This window comes from Colossoma macropomum, unplaced genomic scaffold (genome assembly GCF_904425465.1).
Source record: "Colossoma macropomum unplaced genomic scaffold, Colossoma_macropomum, whole genome shotgun sequence".
Lineage (NCBI taxonomy): Eukaryota > Metazoa > Chordata > Actinopteri > Characiformes > Serrasalmidae > Colossoma > Colossoma macropomum.
Window position 1 is genome coordinate 7,548,955 of NW_023494799.1, and position 21,309 is coordinate 7,570,263.

A 21,309-nucleotide genomic window follows, 5' to 3' on the forward strand; every position below is an offset into this window, starting at 1 on the left:
AAAAGGCAAAGAAAATTTGAGACAAACATCGATAATTTGGAGACAAATGGAATTGGAGACGAATTATTTGCATTTATAATCACTCCAGCTGGTTTCCTGATACGTTTAGTCTGCAACAAGAAACTGTCAAACACTAAGTAGTTGTGAAACTGAAGTCAGTTTCTCACTTGCCAGCTTCTTGTTTGAATTTTCATATTTCAGCTTAAATGGTGCAACAGTTAGCTACACAGATAGCTACATTCTGGCGCCTCATGCACCAGGAAAACAAGAACGAGAAGCTGGCAAATGAGAAACTGACCTTAGCTTCGTAAAAAGTCGAATGTTGAGCAACATTTTACAAGAAACTATTCTACTTCTGTGGAAAAGTTTCCTGCTGAAAGAGCAGAGTAAGTCTGTGTTTTCCTTTATGTTATATTTTTTAGCCTATACTAGGACATTAGCACATACTGAGACATGTTTGCAGCCAAGATGGTGAAACGTTCCATCAATAAAATAAACATGAAAAGTTGCGGCTGCCAAAGTGGTTAGATTTTTGTTGAAACTTGACAAAATCGCTCTTGTTTGGGTTGCCGACCCCTGGTGTGTACATTTGAGTAAAGTAAATTCAGTGCATCACTTCATCAGTGTAGACACAAAAGAAAGTGCAGTCAAGCCAGACAGTAAGATAGGATATGAAAAAGAGAGAAATGTAAAAAGGGTCTTACTCTGTGAAACTCGCACAAGTTCAGAGACGGTGAAGACACCTGATGTGACGAAACTATCCTGGAAGCCCAGGTGTCCTAGAAAAACACAGAAATATTATTAATACTGTGTACACTTTCTGTTGGAGCATGGACAGGTGATTTCAGTTCTGGTGTGCCTCAGTGCTTCCTTCTTCTAATGTACCTGTTTCAAAACATCTGCTTATTTTCAAACCTGTCATGAGTTGAACCAGGTGTGTTAAAGTGGGGACATATGACACTGCACTAAAAATAGGAATGCATTGAAATGATCACTTGATTCAAATGTGTACACTATTTATCAGCATAAATAAAATACATTATGTCAACACAAACTAACTGAATTCTGTCCCTCAGTTTACTTATTTTTGGCAATAACTGTGTTGATGTAATCTATTTTAGAAAGCATTTATATATTACTTTATTAAATGTGTGTAGAGGTGTGATCCCCCCAGCACTGGAATTACTTACAAGACATACAAGGCATACAAGAGTTCAATGTAATGTTTTTTTGTATTCCAGGAGTCACAGTGATCTGGCACTTCTAAATACTCGCACCACTTCATGTGTTATACCTTGGTATACTCTATCCTTACACACTTTCAGAAAGGTTCTGTGCAGGTACATTTTCCGTCCATCAAGCTACAATGTAAATGTTCCCTCAAAGGTACAACAGTGGCTTTAAGGTCCAGTTGTGCACCTTAAATAAGTTTTTCCTGGTGGAAAAGTACATATTTGTACCTTTTCATAACCTAATGTTTTAAAACAGAACAATAAAATTAATAAATAAAGCCTGGAGACGAGACGGGTGTGTGGAGTCAGTACAACTTAGAAAACAGAATTTCAGTGGATTATGGTACAGTTATGTTCCCTGACTAAAGGTATTGAGATGTACCATTGAGGGTACCAACCCAGTGACAGTTACTACCTTTATTTCTGAGAGTGTACTCTATTCCAGGGATAGACAGATATTAAAATTTTGCACTGGCCACTCAGGCCACTAAGCCAATTAATCTTGTGGCCACAATAATAGAAACATGTTTATCAGATATACATTGTATATATAATTAAGAAACACACTTCAGTACCAAAACAGGTAGGTGTGGCTCTGAAAAAAGGAAATATTTATGTCAATAAGAACATGGATGGTGTGGAACAGCATCTGTGATGGCAGGCGAATCAGCTTAGCCAGGGGCACAGGGCAATAGGCAACGTCTACCCCTGTTTGATGTTAATTATGGGTGAGTGATACGGCAAAAATCTAACAACACTATTTAGTCATCCTAAGTCTTGTGTTTTGGTTTTTTTCATGATACATGGAGTTGTTCAGTGTTCTGGAAGTACTAATGATACTCACAGTACACTCAGAAAAGCTTTCTGTGATGTAATTTATAACACACACCATCATACTGTCCCCCCTTAATATCAAATCAATGTATTTCATCACTAATCTTGACAAATCTCACAAGCATACATATGCACATGCATACATATATACATATGCAGTGTCTCCTAGTAGAGTGCAGGGAGTGTTTAGGTTGACATCAAGGGCAGAGCACATCTGGAGTGGATCCTCTAAGTGTAGGACAGTCTCTCAGTACACACACACAAGCACACACTACACAAATAGAATTACTTTTTCTAAAGAGGCCCTGAGAAGGGGCAGTGTGAGGAGAGCAAGGGCCTGTGTGTAAACTGTGTGTGTGCGTATGTATGTGTGTGTGTGTGTGTGTGTGTGTGTGTGTGTGTGTGTGTGTGTGATGAGCAGTTGTGATGGCTCTCAGTAAAGCCCACTCTCTGAGCGGCAATGTGAGCTCAGTGGCCCCAATTACTGTGTGTATTGATTAGAGAGCAGCTGACCCACAGCCCGTTTACTGTTGTCCACTGCCTTATTACAGCCACTGCCACTGACCACTGAAGCATTCCTCAACACACTCCATACATACACACCTTTGGGTGCAGGCCACTGAAGCATCCTTCAACATCCTCGCACACTTCACACACAGACCATTCACACTATGCCAAACCACTCACAGTCTTCAAGTCGCGTGACACAGACTCTCTGCCTGAACTGCGTCCAGTATGAAACCTAAGAGAGCTGCTCTGCATGGTAGCATAATTCATACACCATGAAATAAGGCAGGTAATTCCTCACCACATCTGTCTTTATTTGATTCAGTAGAACAGTGATTTCCTACTTCTGAACTACTTTGATTCTCCCTGCTCTACAACACACCTCAACCAAATTACCAGGTAATGAACCTTCTGAAGTTGATATATATATAAGTTAAACTCTGGGTTTTATTGATATGTTGACAGTAGCACAGCCCAAAGTAGAAAATAATCAAATGACAATCAAAATCATAAGGTACAAGGGTGAGCTTTATCTGTCTGTTATCATCTTATCATCACAAATAACACATGGTTCACTTATGGAAGTAACTACATATTCAATTTCACAGTCAGTTATGTACTGAATTGCATTTATATTAAGTTTACATTCTGTATCGACAGGTCTAAATCTGTACTTTGCACTATTTCTGTATAGTTTCTACCTAAAAATCAGGAAATTCAACAGAATGAGCAGCAAGTAAGAAATAAATCATGTCAGTTGTAATTACTAGCAATAACTATAACTTCTAAGGGTTAACAAGTGTTTCCTGAGTTGAAGTGAGTGTGTTATAACTGGGGAAACACTAAAATGTGTAGTGCAAGAATATTCCAGGACCATGGTTGAGAACCAGAAGAAAATGCACTAAAAGAAAAGGCATGACAGATATAATCAGTTGCCGAAATTTCATATGTGCAGTACAGTCACCTGAGGATCACCTACATGTGGGCTGAGCCAAAGCAAACTTCAGCTCCTCACTGTTCAAGGAGAATCACACCAGTCCTGTTTTAACTGAAGTTAGATGATTTGATCTCACATTCACTCACACCTTGTTTCCAAGTAAAGCACTGAGGTTCACATGGTCTGTATTTGTGGACGAAAGTGCTTCTTCCCAATTGTTTTCAATATGCAAGATGTTGCTGGGTTTTTTTTGAGCACTGTGTGCCTTGTGTTTTATGCACATTCTGCCTTGCGTTTTATGCACACTGTGCAGCTGTCTTTTTGTGCAAAGCCCTAGGTGACTAAAGTTGAAAATGTGGAACTCAAAGTGATCAAGCAGTGCACCTCACGTTTTTCTGCCTTCAGAAAAATTGAGCAATGTAAAACCACCCTAATGGGTCAGGCCACATTTTTCTCAAATGTAAAACTGACAAATAATCAGGGCAAACTATGCTGTACCAACAATGCTCAAAAATAATGGTGATGAAAAGTTTGATATATGAGTCTTTCAGTTTAATAACTGAAGAAAGGCAAAAGAATATGTTTTCTCTCAGTTTTAGCCTTCAATCTCGCTAAAATCAACTGAAGAAGTTTCTCTGCTCTGACTGAGCTTTTATTCTTTAGCAGCAGAGAGAAGATGACAAGAGGAATCTTGAGAAGTGGTGATGTTATTATTAAACATCTCTCTGTGCTGTTCAGTGGTGAAGTCATAAAAACCTCAAGATAGGAAAAAGTTTAGCCATGACGGGTCCAATATGGAGATGTATAACATGTGGATGGGGGGAATTATAAATAAAAAAGGAAAGGGTGAAGCGCACGGGGAGGGATATGTACGGCTCATTGGGAGAGAAAGTGCTGACATTAGCTCAAAGCCTCTGGGCCCGGAGAGCATTCCTGCACTGATGCTCCGGAGATTGGAAGGGGGGGGGTTCCAAGAGTGAAGGGGAGAATGATGTATGTGATGGGGTAAAGGCAAGAGCAGGACAGATTAAAAATGTGGAAGAGGCAGGGGGGGGGGAGAAAGAGAGAGAGAGAAAGAGAGAGAGTCAAAGTTTCCGTGCAGCTGTACATACTGTAACAACAATAACACAGAGCAGAATTGAGGCGCACAATTACTTGGAAAACGAGGGAATGACGCAATTGAGCTGAGAACACAGGGGGAGAGGGGGATAGAGAGAGAAGAGAGAGAGAGAGGAAAGAAGTAAGAAAAAGAAGTAGAGAGAGAGAAGAGAGCAAACAGAGAGAGAGTGAGAGTGAGAGACAGTGAGAGAGAGAGAGAGAGAGAGAGAGAGAGAGAGAGAGAGAGAGAGAGTGAGTGCTTTCGTCACTGGAATTCCAGTATATGGAGCATATGCACTGTGGAGTTCACTGAGGGCATTTCCATGAGTGGCTCATATAGGGAAGGGGCCGGGCCTCTATATCTCAACATGGATAATCACTCCCAGCTGTGTCCACTGTAGCGCTGCACACACACATGAGGAGGGGCCAGGGTTTGTCTTTCACAGCAGCTCTGAGACCTAAACAACACACTCACACAGCAACGGCCTGACTCCAGCACAGACACACCAGCTAAGACACAAACACAGTGCAAGGCCATGCTGGGAAACATACAGTACTGTGCAAAAGTCAGAAACCACCCTTAATTTACTTTCCAAACAAAATGGCCATTATGTACAATCTATTTATTTTCAGGAGATATTTCTGAGGAGATTAGATATAAAATAATCTAACACAAGTTTACTAAAAGACATAGACATAAAAGAGACTCCTGAAAACTATGCAAGAGCTGGTAGACCACCAAAACTGTCGCCATCAGATTAACAGTACTTAAAGCTTTCGTTCTTAAAAGAGTGGAGAAAATCAAGCTCCACTCTTGCCTCGGATTTGAACAAATCCACAGATGTGGCAGTCAAATAGCTATTAGCATAATTTTGCAAATCAAACAACGAAGCTGCTGGTGTTCCCAGAACAACGGACTGGCCACCAGAGTCCAGACCTAAACATCACTAAATGTGTTTGGTATGGATTTACTTTTATCATGAGAAGCAGAAAATGCAACCAACGTCTAAGACTGAACTTTGAAGGTGTGGAAAAATATCTCTGCAGATTTCATTGAAAAAATTAAAGCAAGCATCTTGAACAGAAGCTAAGCTGTAATAAAGGCAAAGGGTGGACACGCTACATACTTACAGAATTGATATTACATTTAGTTGTTATTTTAAGTGTATTTGTTTTGCTGAAAAATTGAACTCAGTGTACTTCATGGTCATAGCTACATCTCTGATACATGCACACACAGTGCTCAAGTGGACAGAGGCTGTTCCACTTGTGGGTTCCTTTGGGTTTAAAAGACTGTAATCTTTCTCTTCTACTTGCTTACTCTGCCTCTGTATTCTCTCTCTCTCTCCTTCTCTCTCTCTCTCTCTCTCTCTCTCTCTCTTTCTCCCTCTCTCTCACATTCGGGTGTAAGAGAGAGGATATCCTTTGGCCTTATCTGCTGGCCTGTGGATTGTGCAACATGCCGCCCCTGACCCAGAAATTCACCCGTCTGCTTTGTGAAAGTGCACGTAGCATGGAGCATGAGGGTCAAGGTTTAGCAAAATAAAAAAAAAAAACAGCCATTAAAAAATGTGAGTCATGCTTTCCTGGTTAGGGACGAGAGATATAGAGACACTAACCTAGAAAGAGAGAGAGAGAAACACCATTCTAATGGCTAAGGTCACCTGCAGGTCATAGTCTGTAGCTATCCTGTCAGACTTGACACAATTGCTCACAATAAGGCTGCAAAAGAAACCATCATGTCACTTATATTATTTCATTGTATTTATCATTTATTTGGTTTATTATTCATTTTATTTACATTTATATTTAATATAATTTAACAATTTAATTATTATTGACTTATTTTTATGTAAACTCAATTTCTATTATCTATTATCTAACTATTTTCCTGTATGGTCTTAAAGTGTGTCATTTAATTTTCTTATTATTTCATCAATTGGCCTTTTTGATGATTTATTCTGTTTTGGTTAATTAATTTTGATTCTGTTAATAAGAACTTTGGTGAGTTTTGTTGTTTTTAAATGTGCTCCATAAATAAACTTGACTTAACTTCCTGTACAGAGTTACAGTATAATTAAATTTACACTTTGCTTCATTTACAATAGTTGGTTATGGTAGAAGACATCTAATCTGAGACCAGTTTTATGCCTTTTCTTTACAGTAGCTCTAATCAAAATGTGGCTGAGGAAACTAGTTGGTAACCAGCCCTAAACACCAGCTCTCTGGCGCAGTTTGTGTACTGCTCTCAGCTGTGTGGTTTTTAAGACTGGTAGGTGCTGCTGGATTGGTGAAAGACAGATGCTGTGTAATCCAGATTGGGACTGACTGGTCAAGAGCGGCCATAATCTGAGCTCCACAGCACACAGTGGCAGGCAGCAGATGGAATAAATTTGTATGTAAGAGGGGAAATCTAATAAATAAAGAAGTAAGTAAATAAATAAATAAAAATTGCAGCATTTAGTCAGGGATTATATGACTTTGAGTTTACCAACACTGAGAAAGAGGGAGTGAGAGATAGCAAGAGAGAGATAGATGAAGAGATGAGATCATCTACATATGGGATGAGGGAGCTGAACATGCGACTCATCTGTGTGTATCCTCTAATCTGAGTAAACAATGGTGCGAGATGCGTTGGGCTGACACACACAAGGGCACGGAAACAGCAGTGCACACACATCACCCGGCATATCTGCAATAATCTTCAAGCGAGTGGGGAAATATGCTTTATAATCCAGTACTGGGAGACACGTGCAGCTGAGAACTTTCGGGTCACAGTAGGATAAGCTTTCTCATCCTTCTCTCTGCTTTAGTTAACAGAGCCAGACTGCAACAATAGACTACAAACAGTTACAGTACAATACAATACAATGCAGCTGAGTCAGGCTGTAACAATGCAAGTGACTCTGACTGCAACAGTGCACCTGACTTGAGTTATAACAATGCAACAGAGTCTGGCTATAACAATGCAACTGAGTCAGATTGTTAATGCAACTGAGTCAGGCTGTAAACGCAACTGAGTCAGGTGGTAACAATGCAACTGAGTCAGGCTATAACAATGTAGCTGAGTCAGACTGTAAATGCAACTGAGTCAGGCTGTAACAATGTAACTGTGTCAGGCTGTAAATGCAACTGCACCAAGCTATAACAATGCAAGTAAGTCAAACTGTAACAATGCAACTGAATCAGACTGTTAATGTGCTATTCAGTCAGACTGTAATTAAGTAACTGAGTCAGACTGTAATGATGCAATTGAGTCAGACTGTAACAAACTGACTGTAGATTGTAATGGAGTTATGCTATAAAAACGCAACTAAGTTAGACTGTAATTAAGTAACTGAGTCAGACTGCAACAATGTACCCGAGTCAGACTGTAACAAAGAGACTGAGCTCAGGCTGTAACAACCCAAATGAGTCAGACTGCAATAGTAAAACTGAGATAGACTGCTCATTTGCCTCTGATGGCAGGTTGTCTTTAAAAGTAATTCAGAATTGTGCCAAAATAATCATACTGAGGTTAGTCTGAAAAGGGCAATCACTGAAGTGTGCAGCGCTGTAACTGTGGTCATCCAGGACTGAAGTTTGTGGACACTGATGTAACGGTTGCAGGCCTTTGCAGTGAACCAGGCTCATAGGCTGTCTCCCGTTTAGCTCTCCTGACCGAGTTAAAAGCTAAAAGTCTTCCTCTGTGGTGACGTTAAGCCAGTGGCTGGCCAATCACTGTACACTAAATATAGGCAGACACACACACACACACACACACACACACATGCTCCCCCTGGACACAATCCTCTTAAGAATAATCACCTCCCTCTGGCTTACATGCACTGAGTGTTCACACAGCTTTGGAGCTTTGGGTGAAGAGGCCACACAGCCTGAACTTCCACTCTAAAAAGCCTTAGCAGCATTTACAAGAAGTCTAACCCCACTTTACATTTATCGGCTTGGCACAATCAAAAGTCATAAGGACAGTTACTGATAAATGTCCCAAGCCGTTTTGTGTGTGTATGTGAATTATGCACCATAATAAGTTTTTCATAATGTAATTTTCACTTGCGTTTTCACCACATGAAAAAATCGGACTGAACTGAAGTTCTGATAAAGCACATGCAGTAAAATGGAGGCAGAGCAGCTCACCGTTTTCTGGCTGGTCCTTAATGTCTCCCTCACTGGGCTGGTTTGGACTTTCAGACTGCGTTGCTTCTGTACAGAAAGAAGGGACAGAGAACATGAATTAAACAATGAAAATTCAGTCCTTAAACAGTCACTTTAATGTTTTGAATTTGCGACTTTATAGGAACAGACTTCCCACAGAACATTCCCACATCCTAAATCACACAGCAAAGCTCAACTTAAAAGTTGTTCCACACAGCCTGCAGGCAGGATGACATACTGCCCAGTACAGTGTAGTCTACAGCACTGGAGCACTGCAATATACTCTCTGTTTCTGTCTCTCTTATACCCACAGTACACTGCCAATATCATACAGCAGACCAGGCCACAGCACACATACACTATATGGACAAAAGTTTCGGGACACACCTCTTAATCATTGAACACAGGTGTTTTATTCAGTCCCACTGCCACACATAAAATCAAGCACATAGCGATGCAGTTTGTCTTCACAAAAGTTTGTGAAAGAATGGCTCGTTCTAAAGAGCTCAATGAATTTTACTATGGTACTGTAATAGGATGCCACAGTTGCAACAAGTCAGTTCGCGAAATGTCTTCCTGCCTATGGTATTATTGAAAAGTGAAACGCTGAAACGCTCTGCTGACTCAATAACTGCAGAGCTTCAAACCTCCTCTTACATTAACATCAGCCCAAAACTGTGCACAGGGAGCTTCATAGCATGGGTTTCCATGGCCGAGCAGCTGCATGGAAGCCAAGCACAATGCCAAGTGTTGAACTGAGAAGTGTAAAGTACATCGCCATTGGACTCCGGAGCAGTGGAAATGTATTCTGTGGAGTGACAAATCACGCTTCTCTATCTGGCAGTCTGATGGATGAGTCTGGGTTTGGCGAATGTCAGGAGAACGTTACCTGCCTGACTGCATTGTGCCAGCTGTAAAGTTTGGTGGAGGAGGGCTAATGCTATGAGCTATTACTTTCGTTTTGCTATATTTTTTAAATGCAATTGTAGATTTACATATTTAACAGCAATGGGAGTTATGGAATTAATTACACTTCCATTTTATTTTTATTCTGTACTGAAAATTTTAAACCTGCGTTGCGTTTAATTTCAATGTCAAGCTTTCCGCAGAACAAAGCTATTTGTCAAATGATAGTTTTTCATTAAACTTAAATCATAATAAAATATCTCCTCTTTTACTTACAAACACAAACATGGTATGTATTGAATATTAGAATATGCATTTTGAGAGTATTTCTCTGCATGTTTCAATGAGCTATGAATGAGAAATGATTAATATTAAATTATGTTATGCATTTGTTATTACCATTGATAATGGCTATGTACACTGCATATATGATTTACTCAATTCCACAGTGAAGCTGTACCGAAATCAGACATAAGCATATGTCTGCTGTTCCACTCTGGGCGTTCTTTCTGGCTTTTTTAAAGAGATTTATATTTTGTGAATAAATGTCTCACCATATTGGACACACAAGCAAGTCAAACAGCGTTAGTCAGTGATCGGAGTCTAGCCGCTGTCCTGTTGGCAAGAGCCACTTCAAGTTGAAGCCAGGAGAGAGAGAGCGAGAGAGAGAGAGAGAGAGAGAGAGAGAGACAGAGAGAGAGCAGGAGAGTGGTGGGTGATCTACTGGCAGTCGCAGCACTTATGGAAATAAGCCTGGATGGAGAACCCTCCAGACCTGGATGTGCTGCATCTCTCGTAAAAAAAGCCCTATAAATTTGATGGGAGAAATTTCTCCCAACAAGTGCTGGTTAACAGCACCATTAGCTGCAACGGCAATGATAAGCAAAGAGACATTACAGGGATTTTCTCAAGATCCAGCACAGTCTCAATGCTGTCTGTTTAATGGTTTTTACTGCAGCCAAAACACCATACCACCCCCTCTCCCCGTGCATGATTTAGATGCAGGGGTGAGTATTGATCTCACACTGCGGATAAAATTGTCCGTGGGAGAGAAATATTACAGATATCCACTCAAAGCAAGCGGTCTGCAGTGACTCAGGGTGTAGGGGCTCATCAGAGAAGGAGCTGGCGAAAGTGCGAAGAGAATCTGATTCATTGCTACCACAAAATACTACAAAAAAAGTATAAAAATAGCAACTTTTAAAAAGTCAGACTTTTTATTTTTAGGACAAAACTAAAAAAGTTCTAGGATAAACTGACAAATAAAAATACAGTACTGTGCAAAAGTTTCAGGCACCTCAGAAAATTACTTTTAAAATAATTTAAAATTAACCATTTCCAAACTTCTCCTTGAGGAAGCTGAGTATCATTTGTAGTTATTATCCAATTCCTTATTTTGGCTAATTAATTCTTCATTATGTTATATTAGGCATGGTTGTGATGGAATTTAACAAATCAATGCGATAATTGGAGGAATACAGGAGAAATATGGCACCAAACCTATGTTCTGATAACCAGCTCTTATCAATGACCTTTTTGAAAAAAATAAAATCTTGTTACTTTTTAGTGTGTTAATGTTTGTTTGCATTTATTCTAATGCTGGTATTTTTACAGGGAAAACACTCATACTGTTAAGATAAATGGTTTAAACAAGACTTTCACACAGTACTGTATGCTCTTTACTTCGAGAATCGTGTTCCCGAAAACCACCATAAAAGCCTATTTCACAAAATTTTCTGCAAGACATTCAATGGCCCCATTATCCACAAATCAATGACACAGAATCACCGAAAAGAAAAGGCACCAATAGACGTGATTTTAAAAACACAAGTGATTTTTTGAACACAAAGAAGGAAAGGTTGCTAAAGTGAACAAAAAGTGTAGCATAAGAACAGACGTCCTTAAAAAAAAGAAAAAAAAGTAGTGGGAGGGAAAGAAAAGTTTGGCCATCTCTTCCATCTTTTCCTAGACAAAGTAAACAATTTAGGGACTTGTTTGCATTCAGCACGGCGCTGCCGTCTGCATCAACAGCTTAAAACAAAGGCAATCTGGAGAGCGAAGCAAACGCACAAAAAAGTCGCCGTCCCCCCAGCAACAGCCCAGAGATACGTGAAAGCAGCGAGGTGGAGGCGAGGGGGCAGGGGCCGTCCACTGGGTGTGTGCGCGCACGGGGCTACTTTCACACAGTCTCTCCGGCTGCCCTCCGCAAACCAAGTGCTCTCACACACCGAACCCATCGCTAATTAAAAATGCAAATGAGGCGTGAGACCCAGACTCAGTGTGTCACATCTGCATTTACCCCCCGTCGAGGGCCCTCTGAGAGACCGAGAGAGTGAAAAAAAACATCCCGCTTGAAATAAACATAAAAAAGACACTAAACAACAAACGACTAAATAGATGCACAAACAGGCCTGTTCACGGTGCCTGGACCTCCCCCACACCCCCACCTATACAAGTGCATAACAAGCCACTCTTTCTGTTCCAGAATGAAAGACAGAGGAGGGATAGTCCCTGTCTATTTCTAATTTTGTTCTCACACTGGAGCTAAAGAGGAGGAGGACACAACCCGGGTGTGGGAGAAGAAAAGGAAAACCTGGAATAAGCTCATTTGAGACTCCAAGTGTTATTCTGCATGGTTCATTATTGGGCATGAGCGCAGGGGATGAGGCTCAAATTGAACACACAATGTAACACCATCAGAAAGTACCTGCCACCAGTTTGCTGGGTGACATTACAACTGTAAAGTTTTCCTAAGTGACCCATTTCTAACATTTACATTACCGTTCAAAAGTATGAAATCATTGTTTTTAAAAATATAAAACTAATTCTGTTGCAGATACTTGTTTGGAGCTGTAGATGATTCCATAATAGAGAAAGTTGTATAACTTTAAGAATGAACCGTGAGTATGTCTTGCTGATCAAATAGCTATTTATAGTTACTTTGTGTCATTAAATTACTAGGAATGGGTACTTGCAGTTTTTGGCATGTCAAAGTCTTGCGGTTCTCCATAACACTCTAAATTGAATAAACCATTAATTTACACTTAGGTAACACGTTTATTACATCAATCTACACTGTATAAGTTATTACTGGATAAGAAACTGTTATATGAGAAATTATTCCAAACTTGAAAGGTAATGTGTATGCACATATGTAGTTATATATTACATATTTGTATTATGCGTAAATGTTATAACTGTCAATGGTAACTTCACAAACTTATGACTAGTGGTGCACCCATCTGATATACTGCATCTGTTTTGGCTCCAATACTAACCTACATAAATGGACCAGATATCAGTCACTGATCCACATTTTTTAGCCATGGTGATTATAAAATTGTAATAGAGTAATCACAAAAGTAGGTAAATATAGCACAAGGACTCTTGTCCAGTGATTCTTATGCATGTAAAAATTATGTTCCTAACTGCATGGTGAATCAAAATTTAGCTTTTTCACGAAGCAGTGATTGTGTAATCCACCATGCTATCCAATTCTCTGCCAATACCCAGCTTCTCAGCCCTGGCACTGACTGGTGTGTGGAGTTTATGTCTTTCTGTTGCCTCTAAAATCTAACCCAGCCCCATCCCAATCTCAGCAACAAGCTCCTCACCAGAGAACAGGCCCCGCGCACCAGCGTGTGAGTGTGGTACGGATATGATGTCTTGGTGCTTGCTGAATTAGTCAACGGGTTGATTCCCTAATTAGATCATTAGGGCTGCTGCCGGCAGGCTGGGTTGGAGGAGTGTTATAGCCCCTGGCTTGCTGCTCTCAGACCCCCTGTCTCTCTCAGCCTCCGAGGCCAGGCTGAGGGGGTTTGGAGGGGGGGTGGTTAGTGTGTGTGCACACACACAGCCTGGCCTGTTTGATTATGCATGCACTAAACCATCTGTACCTCTCACAGGTCCTCTGCCTCAGTCCGTTGCGTTCTCACCAAGTGCTTCGCTGTAATCCAATTGTGTGTTAAAACCCTACTTTCAAAAGGCCTTTTACGCAGCGGCCTCAGGAACACGCAGCCCAATAAAAGGAGGCAGAAACTTAATTTAGAAATACAAACGGCCCTTTCTGGCCTATCAATGGAAGGTGAAGCTCCAGGGATTGGAGCATTGTTTTCACAAGTATCGTCGCTTGGATTTTTTTTTCTTTTACTTTTTTATTTTTCTCACTGCTAGACGTTACAGAAGAAAGAGATGTTGTGGGGCTCTCAAAAGCCCCGGCATTCCTTTAGAGTTTCACTTAAGGTGAGAAGAACTGAGCCAGTTTTTTTGAGAAGAAAAGTCTGAGAAATACTGTTCGTTTTCAAAAGATAAACTTATGTCATGAAACATAAAAGTGGAAATTGCTCTGGAATTGGAGTTCCAGATTTCCATTCCACACTCTCATAATTTCACAGCCTAGATAATAGTACCTATGTAATACTTACAGAGTAATTCATAGTAGTTACTGACTAATAAGGCTTAAGATAGATACCATATAAAACTAGAAGTTAAGGACTTAACTAAAAAAGAAAGAAAGAAAGGAAGAAAGAAAGAAAAAATAAAAAGAAAAAGTCTGGTAACATGGGCCTTCCAGCTTGAACTTTTTCACCTCCTATAGTCTAGCGTGCCTGTGTCTCTTGTGTCTGCGTTCTCTACTGTACACACACTTCATCACCCACTGTATCAGAGCCTCACTCATCGCTGAGCTGGGCTGGGGGGATTGTGTGGGGGGGTAGGGTAAAGAGTGCTGTGCTCTCAGCGTTTGTTTCCGTTAACTCGCGCCTCTGTCCAGTGTTTGAGTAACCTTGACCTCCGCCCCTCCTGCTTCTGCGTCACGCCGTATTTAATAAGGGCTAGTGTTTAGACAGAACCCTTCTGCCTCTCCTCTATAGATCAGCCAAACGCCAGGACCGCCGCATTCTCCTTCTCTCACACAACATCACTTCCTCCCAGAGCTGTTTTTCTGCACGGCTAAGAAAGACGAACTTTTCAGCTCATGTTTACTCAGACACCAACAGGACCGAAACACTCAGCAGTAAACTTTTGTCTTTAGAACTTGAGAGTTGTTACTTAACTTTTGCTTTACTATTCAAATGTAATTACCTAACTACATGTTTATTTATGAGGGACGCAAAATTGACCAAGACCAGATTAGGCAGATTTATTGCTCAAAACACAAAATCATCTGCCAATTTATTATATAAATAATTTGAGGCAAGTAAGGGCACTTGCACTGCTACTACACATACAAAATGCTGTATCACAATTATGCATGACTCAGTGTACTAAATATCCTCTTACTTTCAGTATAATGTTTTTACATGACACTTTGCAGAGTAAATAATGTTGATTATATTGCACATTTGGTAATGGAAAGTTCTGGAAATGTGCTAATGTGTTTTGTGTGTTCATTTACCCCACACAATGTGAGCTTGGGATTAAAAATGGCAAATAAAAAATGACCAAAAAAGTGGCCACTGGCAAATTTGACTTTAAGGAAATCTGAATCAGCCATACAAATGTGAATTACATTGTCATTCGATTTATGTTCTGTATCAACAGTTTGTTGTGATCTGAAGCAATGACCAAATCATGGCAAAAATATAAAAGATGGTTTTACTTCTGGAAAGCAAGACAGAGTAGATAAAACAACTTTTCATCAAATTTAAATCATTATATAATACTCTTACACTTACAAAAAGAAATCTGTTGTCAACAGACAGTTCATAACATACTTTCAACAGAATGTCTCACTACTAATAGTGAAAAGTAGTAGTAAGAGTAGTTATGTTCATCTGTGCGCTCCACATGAAGACTGAACAGGCTCTGATGCTAAAGAAGTCAAACTAGCATGGCGAAGTCTCTCTGGTGAGTATTAAAAAAAAATATGGGAATTCCATTCTGCGGTCTCTTGGCGATGACATTACTGGACCACTGCGGTCCAATAAACTCTCTATTTCAATCTTGCAAGGAACAACAAAATACCATACAAAGTTTCAATTATTCGTTTTGTCAGAGTAACTTGTGCTATTGCCCCTGCAAATGTCAGCCACTGCAAAAATGAGCTGGACCTTACAACAAAAAGGCTATCAATAAACAATAATTAAAAGAAGCCAAAGTGTAAGAATGCACTGCTCTTTTTCAGCTAGAGCTTGTAAATCAGAGAGCTCTCCTGCAGAAAGCGCACAAGAAGCTTTCACCATTGCCAAGCCGCTGTTACTGGGAGACAATGGTGGGACATTCCTGGCCGCCTTGTGTCCACGTCCCCCGGGCCTGGAGTGGCTCCGTAGAGTAAGATATTACTATCTACCGGCAAGACTGGAGAAACGATACGCACAAAAAGCCAAAGCCACAAAAAAATGCACAAGCAGATATGACATTTGGGCTCTACTCAGGCAACTGAGTGGATCTAGTGACTATTTTAAACATCTTTGTTAGTAGGCAGCTATGGAACTGCCTACATGTCTGGAGGTACAGAACTAATTTACCAGTTGAGAAGAAGCGGTTTCGTTATCAAGTTCGATCGGAAAAAAAATGGGGACAAGTGAAACCTACGTACCCAAGTTCTCTACATCGTTGTTGTTACAACAAAACCTTGTCTGAAATGGTGACTTCATAGGAGAAGGAAAATTTGTTCTTATCTTGCAAGGTTTTGAGTAGGACTAAGCAGATTACAGGGTTTATGATGGACCGCAGAGAGAAAAGGTGAGAAAGATGAAGTAAGGTGCTCCATGGTCACAGCTCTTCTGTGGGAAAAGTTTTTCTCTCTCTCTCTTTTTCTCTCAGTTCTTGATGGTGTTACTACACTACTGCTGTAGTATGCTGTAGTATGCTGTGAGGAGCAAACTCCCCTGATATGGGCTGAAGTTTCTAGGAAGAGGCAGGAAGAGTAGGCCAAGGAGGAGGGAGAGAGGGAAAAGTTCTTGGCCTTTTCCCAGGAAGGCAGAGAGAAAAGCTGGATCCCAACATTCCCCTGGGACATGGTGAAATATACAGCCCTGGGGCCGCTTTCAATTTACTCTCTCTCTCCCTATCTATCTATCTAGCTCTCTCTCTCTCTAAATAGCTGGGCTGTGAGAGAGAAGCTGAGCCTGTCAAGGATCTAATGTGTACTCCGACCTCTCATAGTCCTTATGTGGAGAAATAGAAAGATCGAGAACGGGTCAAGTGTCTGTGTGAGCGTGGTTTCTTTCAAGAGGTAGCGGGGAATACTCGCAACCGGAAAAAAAAAAAACAAAAAGCAAAATCAATCAGTTCAAATACTGAAATCCATCAGTCTTCCAATTGAGAGTTAGAACTGTAACACAAGAATACAGTAATGTCAAAAAGTAAGACCTTTTACAACAAAAGTGCCAAAAAGCATGTTTTTTGGCAGGGTTTTTAGCATTTGGGTTTGGATATTCCTCAAAATGTCCAAGGAAAACGACTGAGAAAAAATACTGTTGAGAAACAAATAGCATCTTGACTAGCCACAGCAGAAAACATCCTGCCTTTGTCTTGTCTAGTAGAAACAAGCATGGAGCAGCAGCGCATGTAGAGGTGTTTGTCCTTGCTTTAACAGCAGGGAACCTCAAAAAAAGTCAGTGGAATACTGTCCCAAATGGTCCAGCAGAACAATATGGAGAGAACTGTGGGTATTGTTTTTCCCCGTGCTGTGTCTGGATGTACTGTGAGGGGAGAAAAATGCCCATGTTTGACCTCTGTCAGCCCTGATTTCCTGCTGGAGAAGCACTGTGTCTGAGGATACTCTATTGAATAATAAAAAAAAGTGTTGTCAGTTTGATTGTCATTTGCCAGAGATCTAATCTCAGTGAGTACCGTGAGACCCTCCCCTTGTGACACGGCAGGAAGAATGCAGCAGAGTAGAGTGCATGTGTGTGTGCTGTAACTCACCGCTCTCTCCGAGCACAGCTGACAGGCTGCAGCTGCAGAGGGGGAGCGGAGAGGTGCATGCTGGGGGTTCGATGCTGTCAGGAGCATGGACACACCTGTCTCCACAGCAACTACTGCCTGGAGGCAGGTAACAAACCTACATTTACAACACTCCTTCACTTTCCAGTAGGGGCTACACAATATATTGAACATAATCATTATATACTGGCCTTTGCAATACTGCAGAAGGCTGTAATATGCAGATGAGCCCTCTAACCCATGTGATTATTCTGAGCAATCACAGTTTCAGATGAGCAAGTGTTGTGATGAAACAAGGTCTTCATGTAATCCAACAAAAGTAAATATTTTTTAGTCAAAATAACACAAGCCAGTATAACCATGTCACGTTACTGGTTCCCTGAAGGGCTCTTATTTGTATTACAAGGAAAACTGCAAACACAGTATGAAAAATAATCACTAAACCAGAACTTTGTGCACATCATACAGCTGTACTTTCCAGCTGCCTTCAGCAGGCATCCAGCTCTGCCTGAAAAGGCCTAGCATGGATTTTTTGGACAGATGCAACTTTTAACACAGTGGAAACTTCACATCAAATCCAATGCATTTTTGTAACATTTAGAAGAGGAAAAGAAATGATTTCAAGTAGCAACATGGATGAATTTACCAATGACCTTTTAAACTTTTAAGTGTTACAACTAAAAGGTGCACACATGTTCCACTAAACAGACAATAACATGGGGAGTTCCACCATCTTATACAAGAGCTGAAGCTGTACAATAAGTGATTCCAAACATATTCTTATGTGAGTGGGGGAACTGCTTCTGCTTGTATCTCCCGCCATTAAAAAGGGCCGAACAAACTACAGGGAGCTCATCTTGACGCACATTTGTCTGGACTACATCCATGACAACAGAACTCTGATTGGTCAGCCTGATTTTTAAAGTGCCTGCAGACCGCGAGAAATCAAGCTCCAATTACAAATTTTACACCGCCTTGCAGTCCGTCAGTTTCTGACTAAATGTGAAAGACGCCATTAATATGCATAATATGTCTTCGTTTCTGGACTCAGTGTGAACAGGCTTTAAGTATCCTCCTGCTCCATTTTGTTTTAACAGAACCACCAATCCAAACTCAGAACAAACTGGAACAACAATGGAATTCAAATCTGGAATTATTTGGAGAAGAAACTATGGGAGAGTACAGGGAAGTGAGAAACCATTCCATAGAACATGACATAATATGCCCTTCCCCAGGCCTGATCTAATCTGGAACACAAACTCTCGACTTTACACATAAACAAGTCGCTCTGGGGCCTGCGAGGTAAACAAATCTGCCTTGAATAAATAAACAACGGAATAGCATTTGCACCTGGCATGGAGGGGCCCTGAGTGGCTAGCCACAGACACCAGGCGCATGGCTCTGTGGGCAAGCCTCTACGCTTCTTCTAACAAAATCAAAATAGAAAGTCTCCATGATCTTGGCAGTACGACATCACAAAAAAAAAGACAGGGTGATTCACTTTGGCAGCCAACTCTCTCCCTCACACACATACACACACCACATATACGCACACACACACACACAAATGCACAAATTTTCTATTTGCTTTTTGGCTGCAGTCTGAAACAGACTGGAAAGCACTTGCCAAGGTGGGCGAAAGCACTGACAGCGTCGCGCTCCCCGGCCTGATTCTTTCCCACCGGCAGCTTCACACTGAGGAGAAACATCCCCTGTAGCCCAGATACTCAGACCAGCAGCATAGCATCAGCTCACCCAGAGCTCCAAAAAGTGCCACAAACACGAACACACACACACAAACACACACACATCATGGAAACTGGACAAGCATTTAATACTGCTGTTTGTTGTATTTAAAAATTTTTTTACTGTGAAGCAACTTTCCATTAATTCAATAAAATCTCAAAATACGAAACAATTTTAGTGAGTGCCCTTTTAGAAAAAACCTAAAATATTTATTTCTAAAGTGCAGTTAATCATCATAAAGTTCATAATGAAAAGGTTGAAAAAAATAAATAAAAAAATAAAATCAACATGCCTTTTGTAGGTGAATTTTCATTATTGATTTTTACATATTATATTGACGGGATACAATCCATCTAATGAATTGAAATGATAAGCACCAATTTCAAAAATGCAGCTGATCAATGCCACTATGCCACTCTGTGCTACACTCCCTAATTTATAATTTCACAGAAAACATAAATAACCATAGCATTCAATACTTGAATAAAATATTTTCTCCATGCAAAAATAAATAAATAAAAAGAGCACACAGAACACCCTGCCATAAAAACCTCTCTTCTATTTCGTGAGAAAGTAATCAGTGCGGTTAGCTGTTGGTTACAAAATGTGCTGTGAATCTGAACTGGAAAGTGCACATTTTGAGTGGCAAGCGAAGAAAAAGCCTTTGGACAAATGCTCGGCTGTGAGCGGCAACTCGGTCCAAGTCCCTGGCGTCTACCCGAGAGTGTTAGAGGATCCGGGTTGATGCCAGCCAAAGCTGTAGGTTTGTCATTTCAACCCTGGCAGCACACTTACATGTGGCCTAATCAGCAGAGGAAGAGAAACAGTGCAAAACTACTATGCTCATTTTGTTCAGTCAAATAGTGACAAAAAATATTAAAATAAATTTGTTTTACACAAGGAATGTCCAGAAAGAATGCCAATGACAAAATATGCAATTTATCTGACTCATGGTAATCCAGAGAGTGATATTTTGTTAGGTGAATTTTATTTCTTGTGCTATGTAGCAAAGGGACACAATCGACCGCTATCGTCGTTCTGGTCTCCCTCACCATAGCTCCTCCCCGCTGCCTCCATTTTGTGTTCCCCAGTCAGCCACCATTTTGGAACAGCCGCTTCTCGACAGGAACATAAACAACAGTCAAATCTCTCGCTAGCGAACGCATCATTCAGATTTTCCATTTAAAGCATTTTCTGCTACTGACAATTAAAACAAATAGTTCTTATAATTACCAAACAAAACACTTCAATAAAAAGAAAAAAAAAGGCTCGAGTTTGAAAAGGGATGTTTCCAGTGCCAAGACCCCATTTAAAAGCTAGTCATTCCCGCTCTCTTTTTTGTCTTCATTCTCCTCCTTTTTCTCTCTGCCTCTCAAGCTTATCCCAAGCATAGCTGTTAAATCGTCCTGCCAGGCACAGCTATACTGAGAGAGAATCACGTTAGCTGCTCCCATTGTTGGATGACACAGAAGCTGCCGCTGCCAAGAAGTTTTCTGCCAAGTTCAACAACGTCCTGATATGAAGAAAGACAGAGCGAAAAATACTAGCTCCATACACAGCCACAACACCTGACCATTCTTTGTCTTAGACTGATTTGATTAATTAAGTAATAACATAAAGGCACTGATATTACTATTTATTATTAATGTACACCCCACCCCCTTACCTCACACCCTGGCAGCCATTTTAAAAGCTTTGGAAACCATTTTAAAAGTGCCCTCGCCCTCCTTTGAGCGGTTGCCATCCTCGATGCCACCCTTTTCCCCAACAATGGCCTCCGAGAATTAGCAAATATGGCATTTGGCAGAGAAAAAAAAATTCAAATACGGTATTTACTGACATTCGCATGAATATGATATTGTACAAGAATGAAGAAATGAATGCGCTTAAAGCAACAAAGGGACTATTTGCAAAACGGGAGCTGCACAAAGGAGTTACATTATAATGAAAAAGGAATATTAAATGCTCTCTGTTAATGGTCTTTTTTTTATATTGCATAATTCT

At 40.5% G+C, this 21,309-nt stretch overlaps 1 protein-coding gene across 8 annotated transcripts in view; it reads right to left on the reverse strand.

The window, feature by feature from the left end:
- The window catches only part of nfia (nuclear factor I/A), a 151,391-nt gene that overhangs the window by 58,095 nt on the left and 71,987 nt on the right, over nucleotides 1–21,309 (reverse strand). For all 8 annotated transcript variants that reach the window (XM_036587404.1, XM_036587405.1, XM_036587408.1 and 5 more), the window contains exons 3-4: nucleotides 8,746–8,811; nucleotides 705–779 (exon numbers count right to left, since the gene is read on the reverse strand). In XM_036587404.1, the coding sequence (XP_036443297.1) occupies nucleotides 705–779; nucleotides 8,746–8,811 (141 nt within the window). The remainder of the gene's footprint in view (nucleotides 1–704; nucleotides 780–8,745; nucleotides 8,812–21,309) is intronic.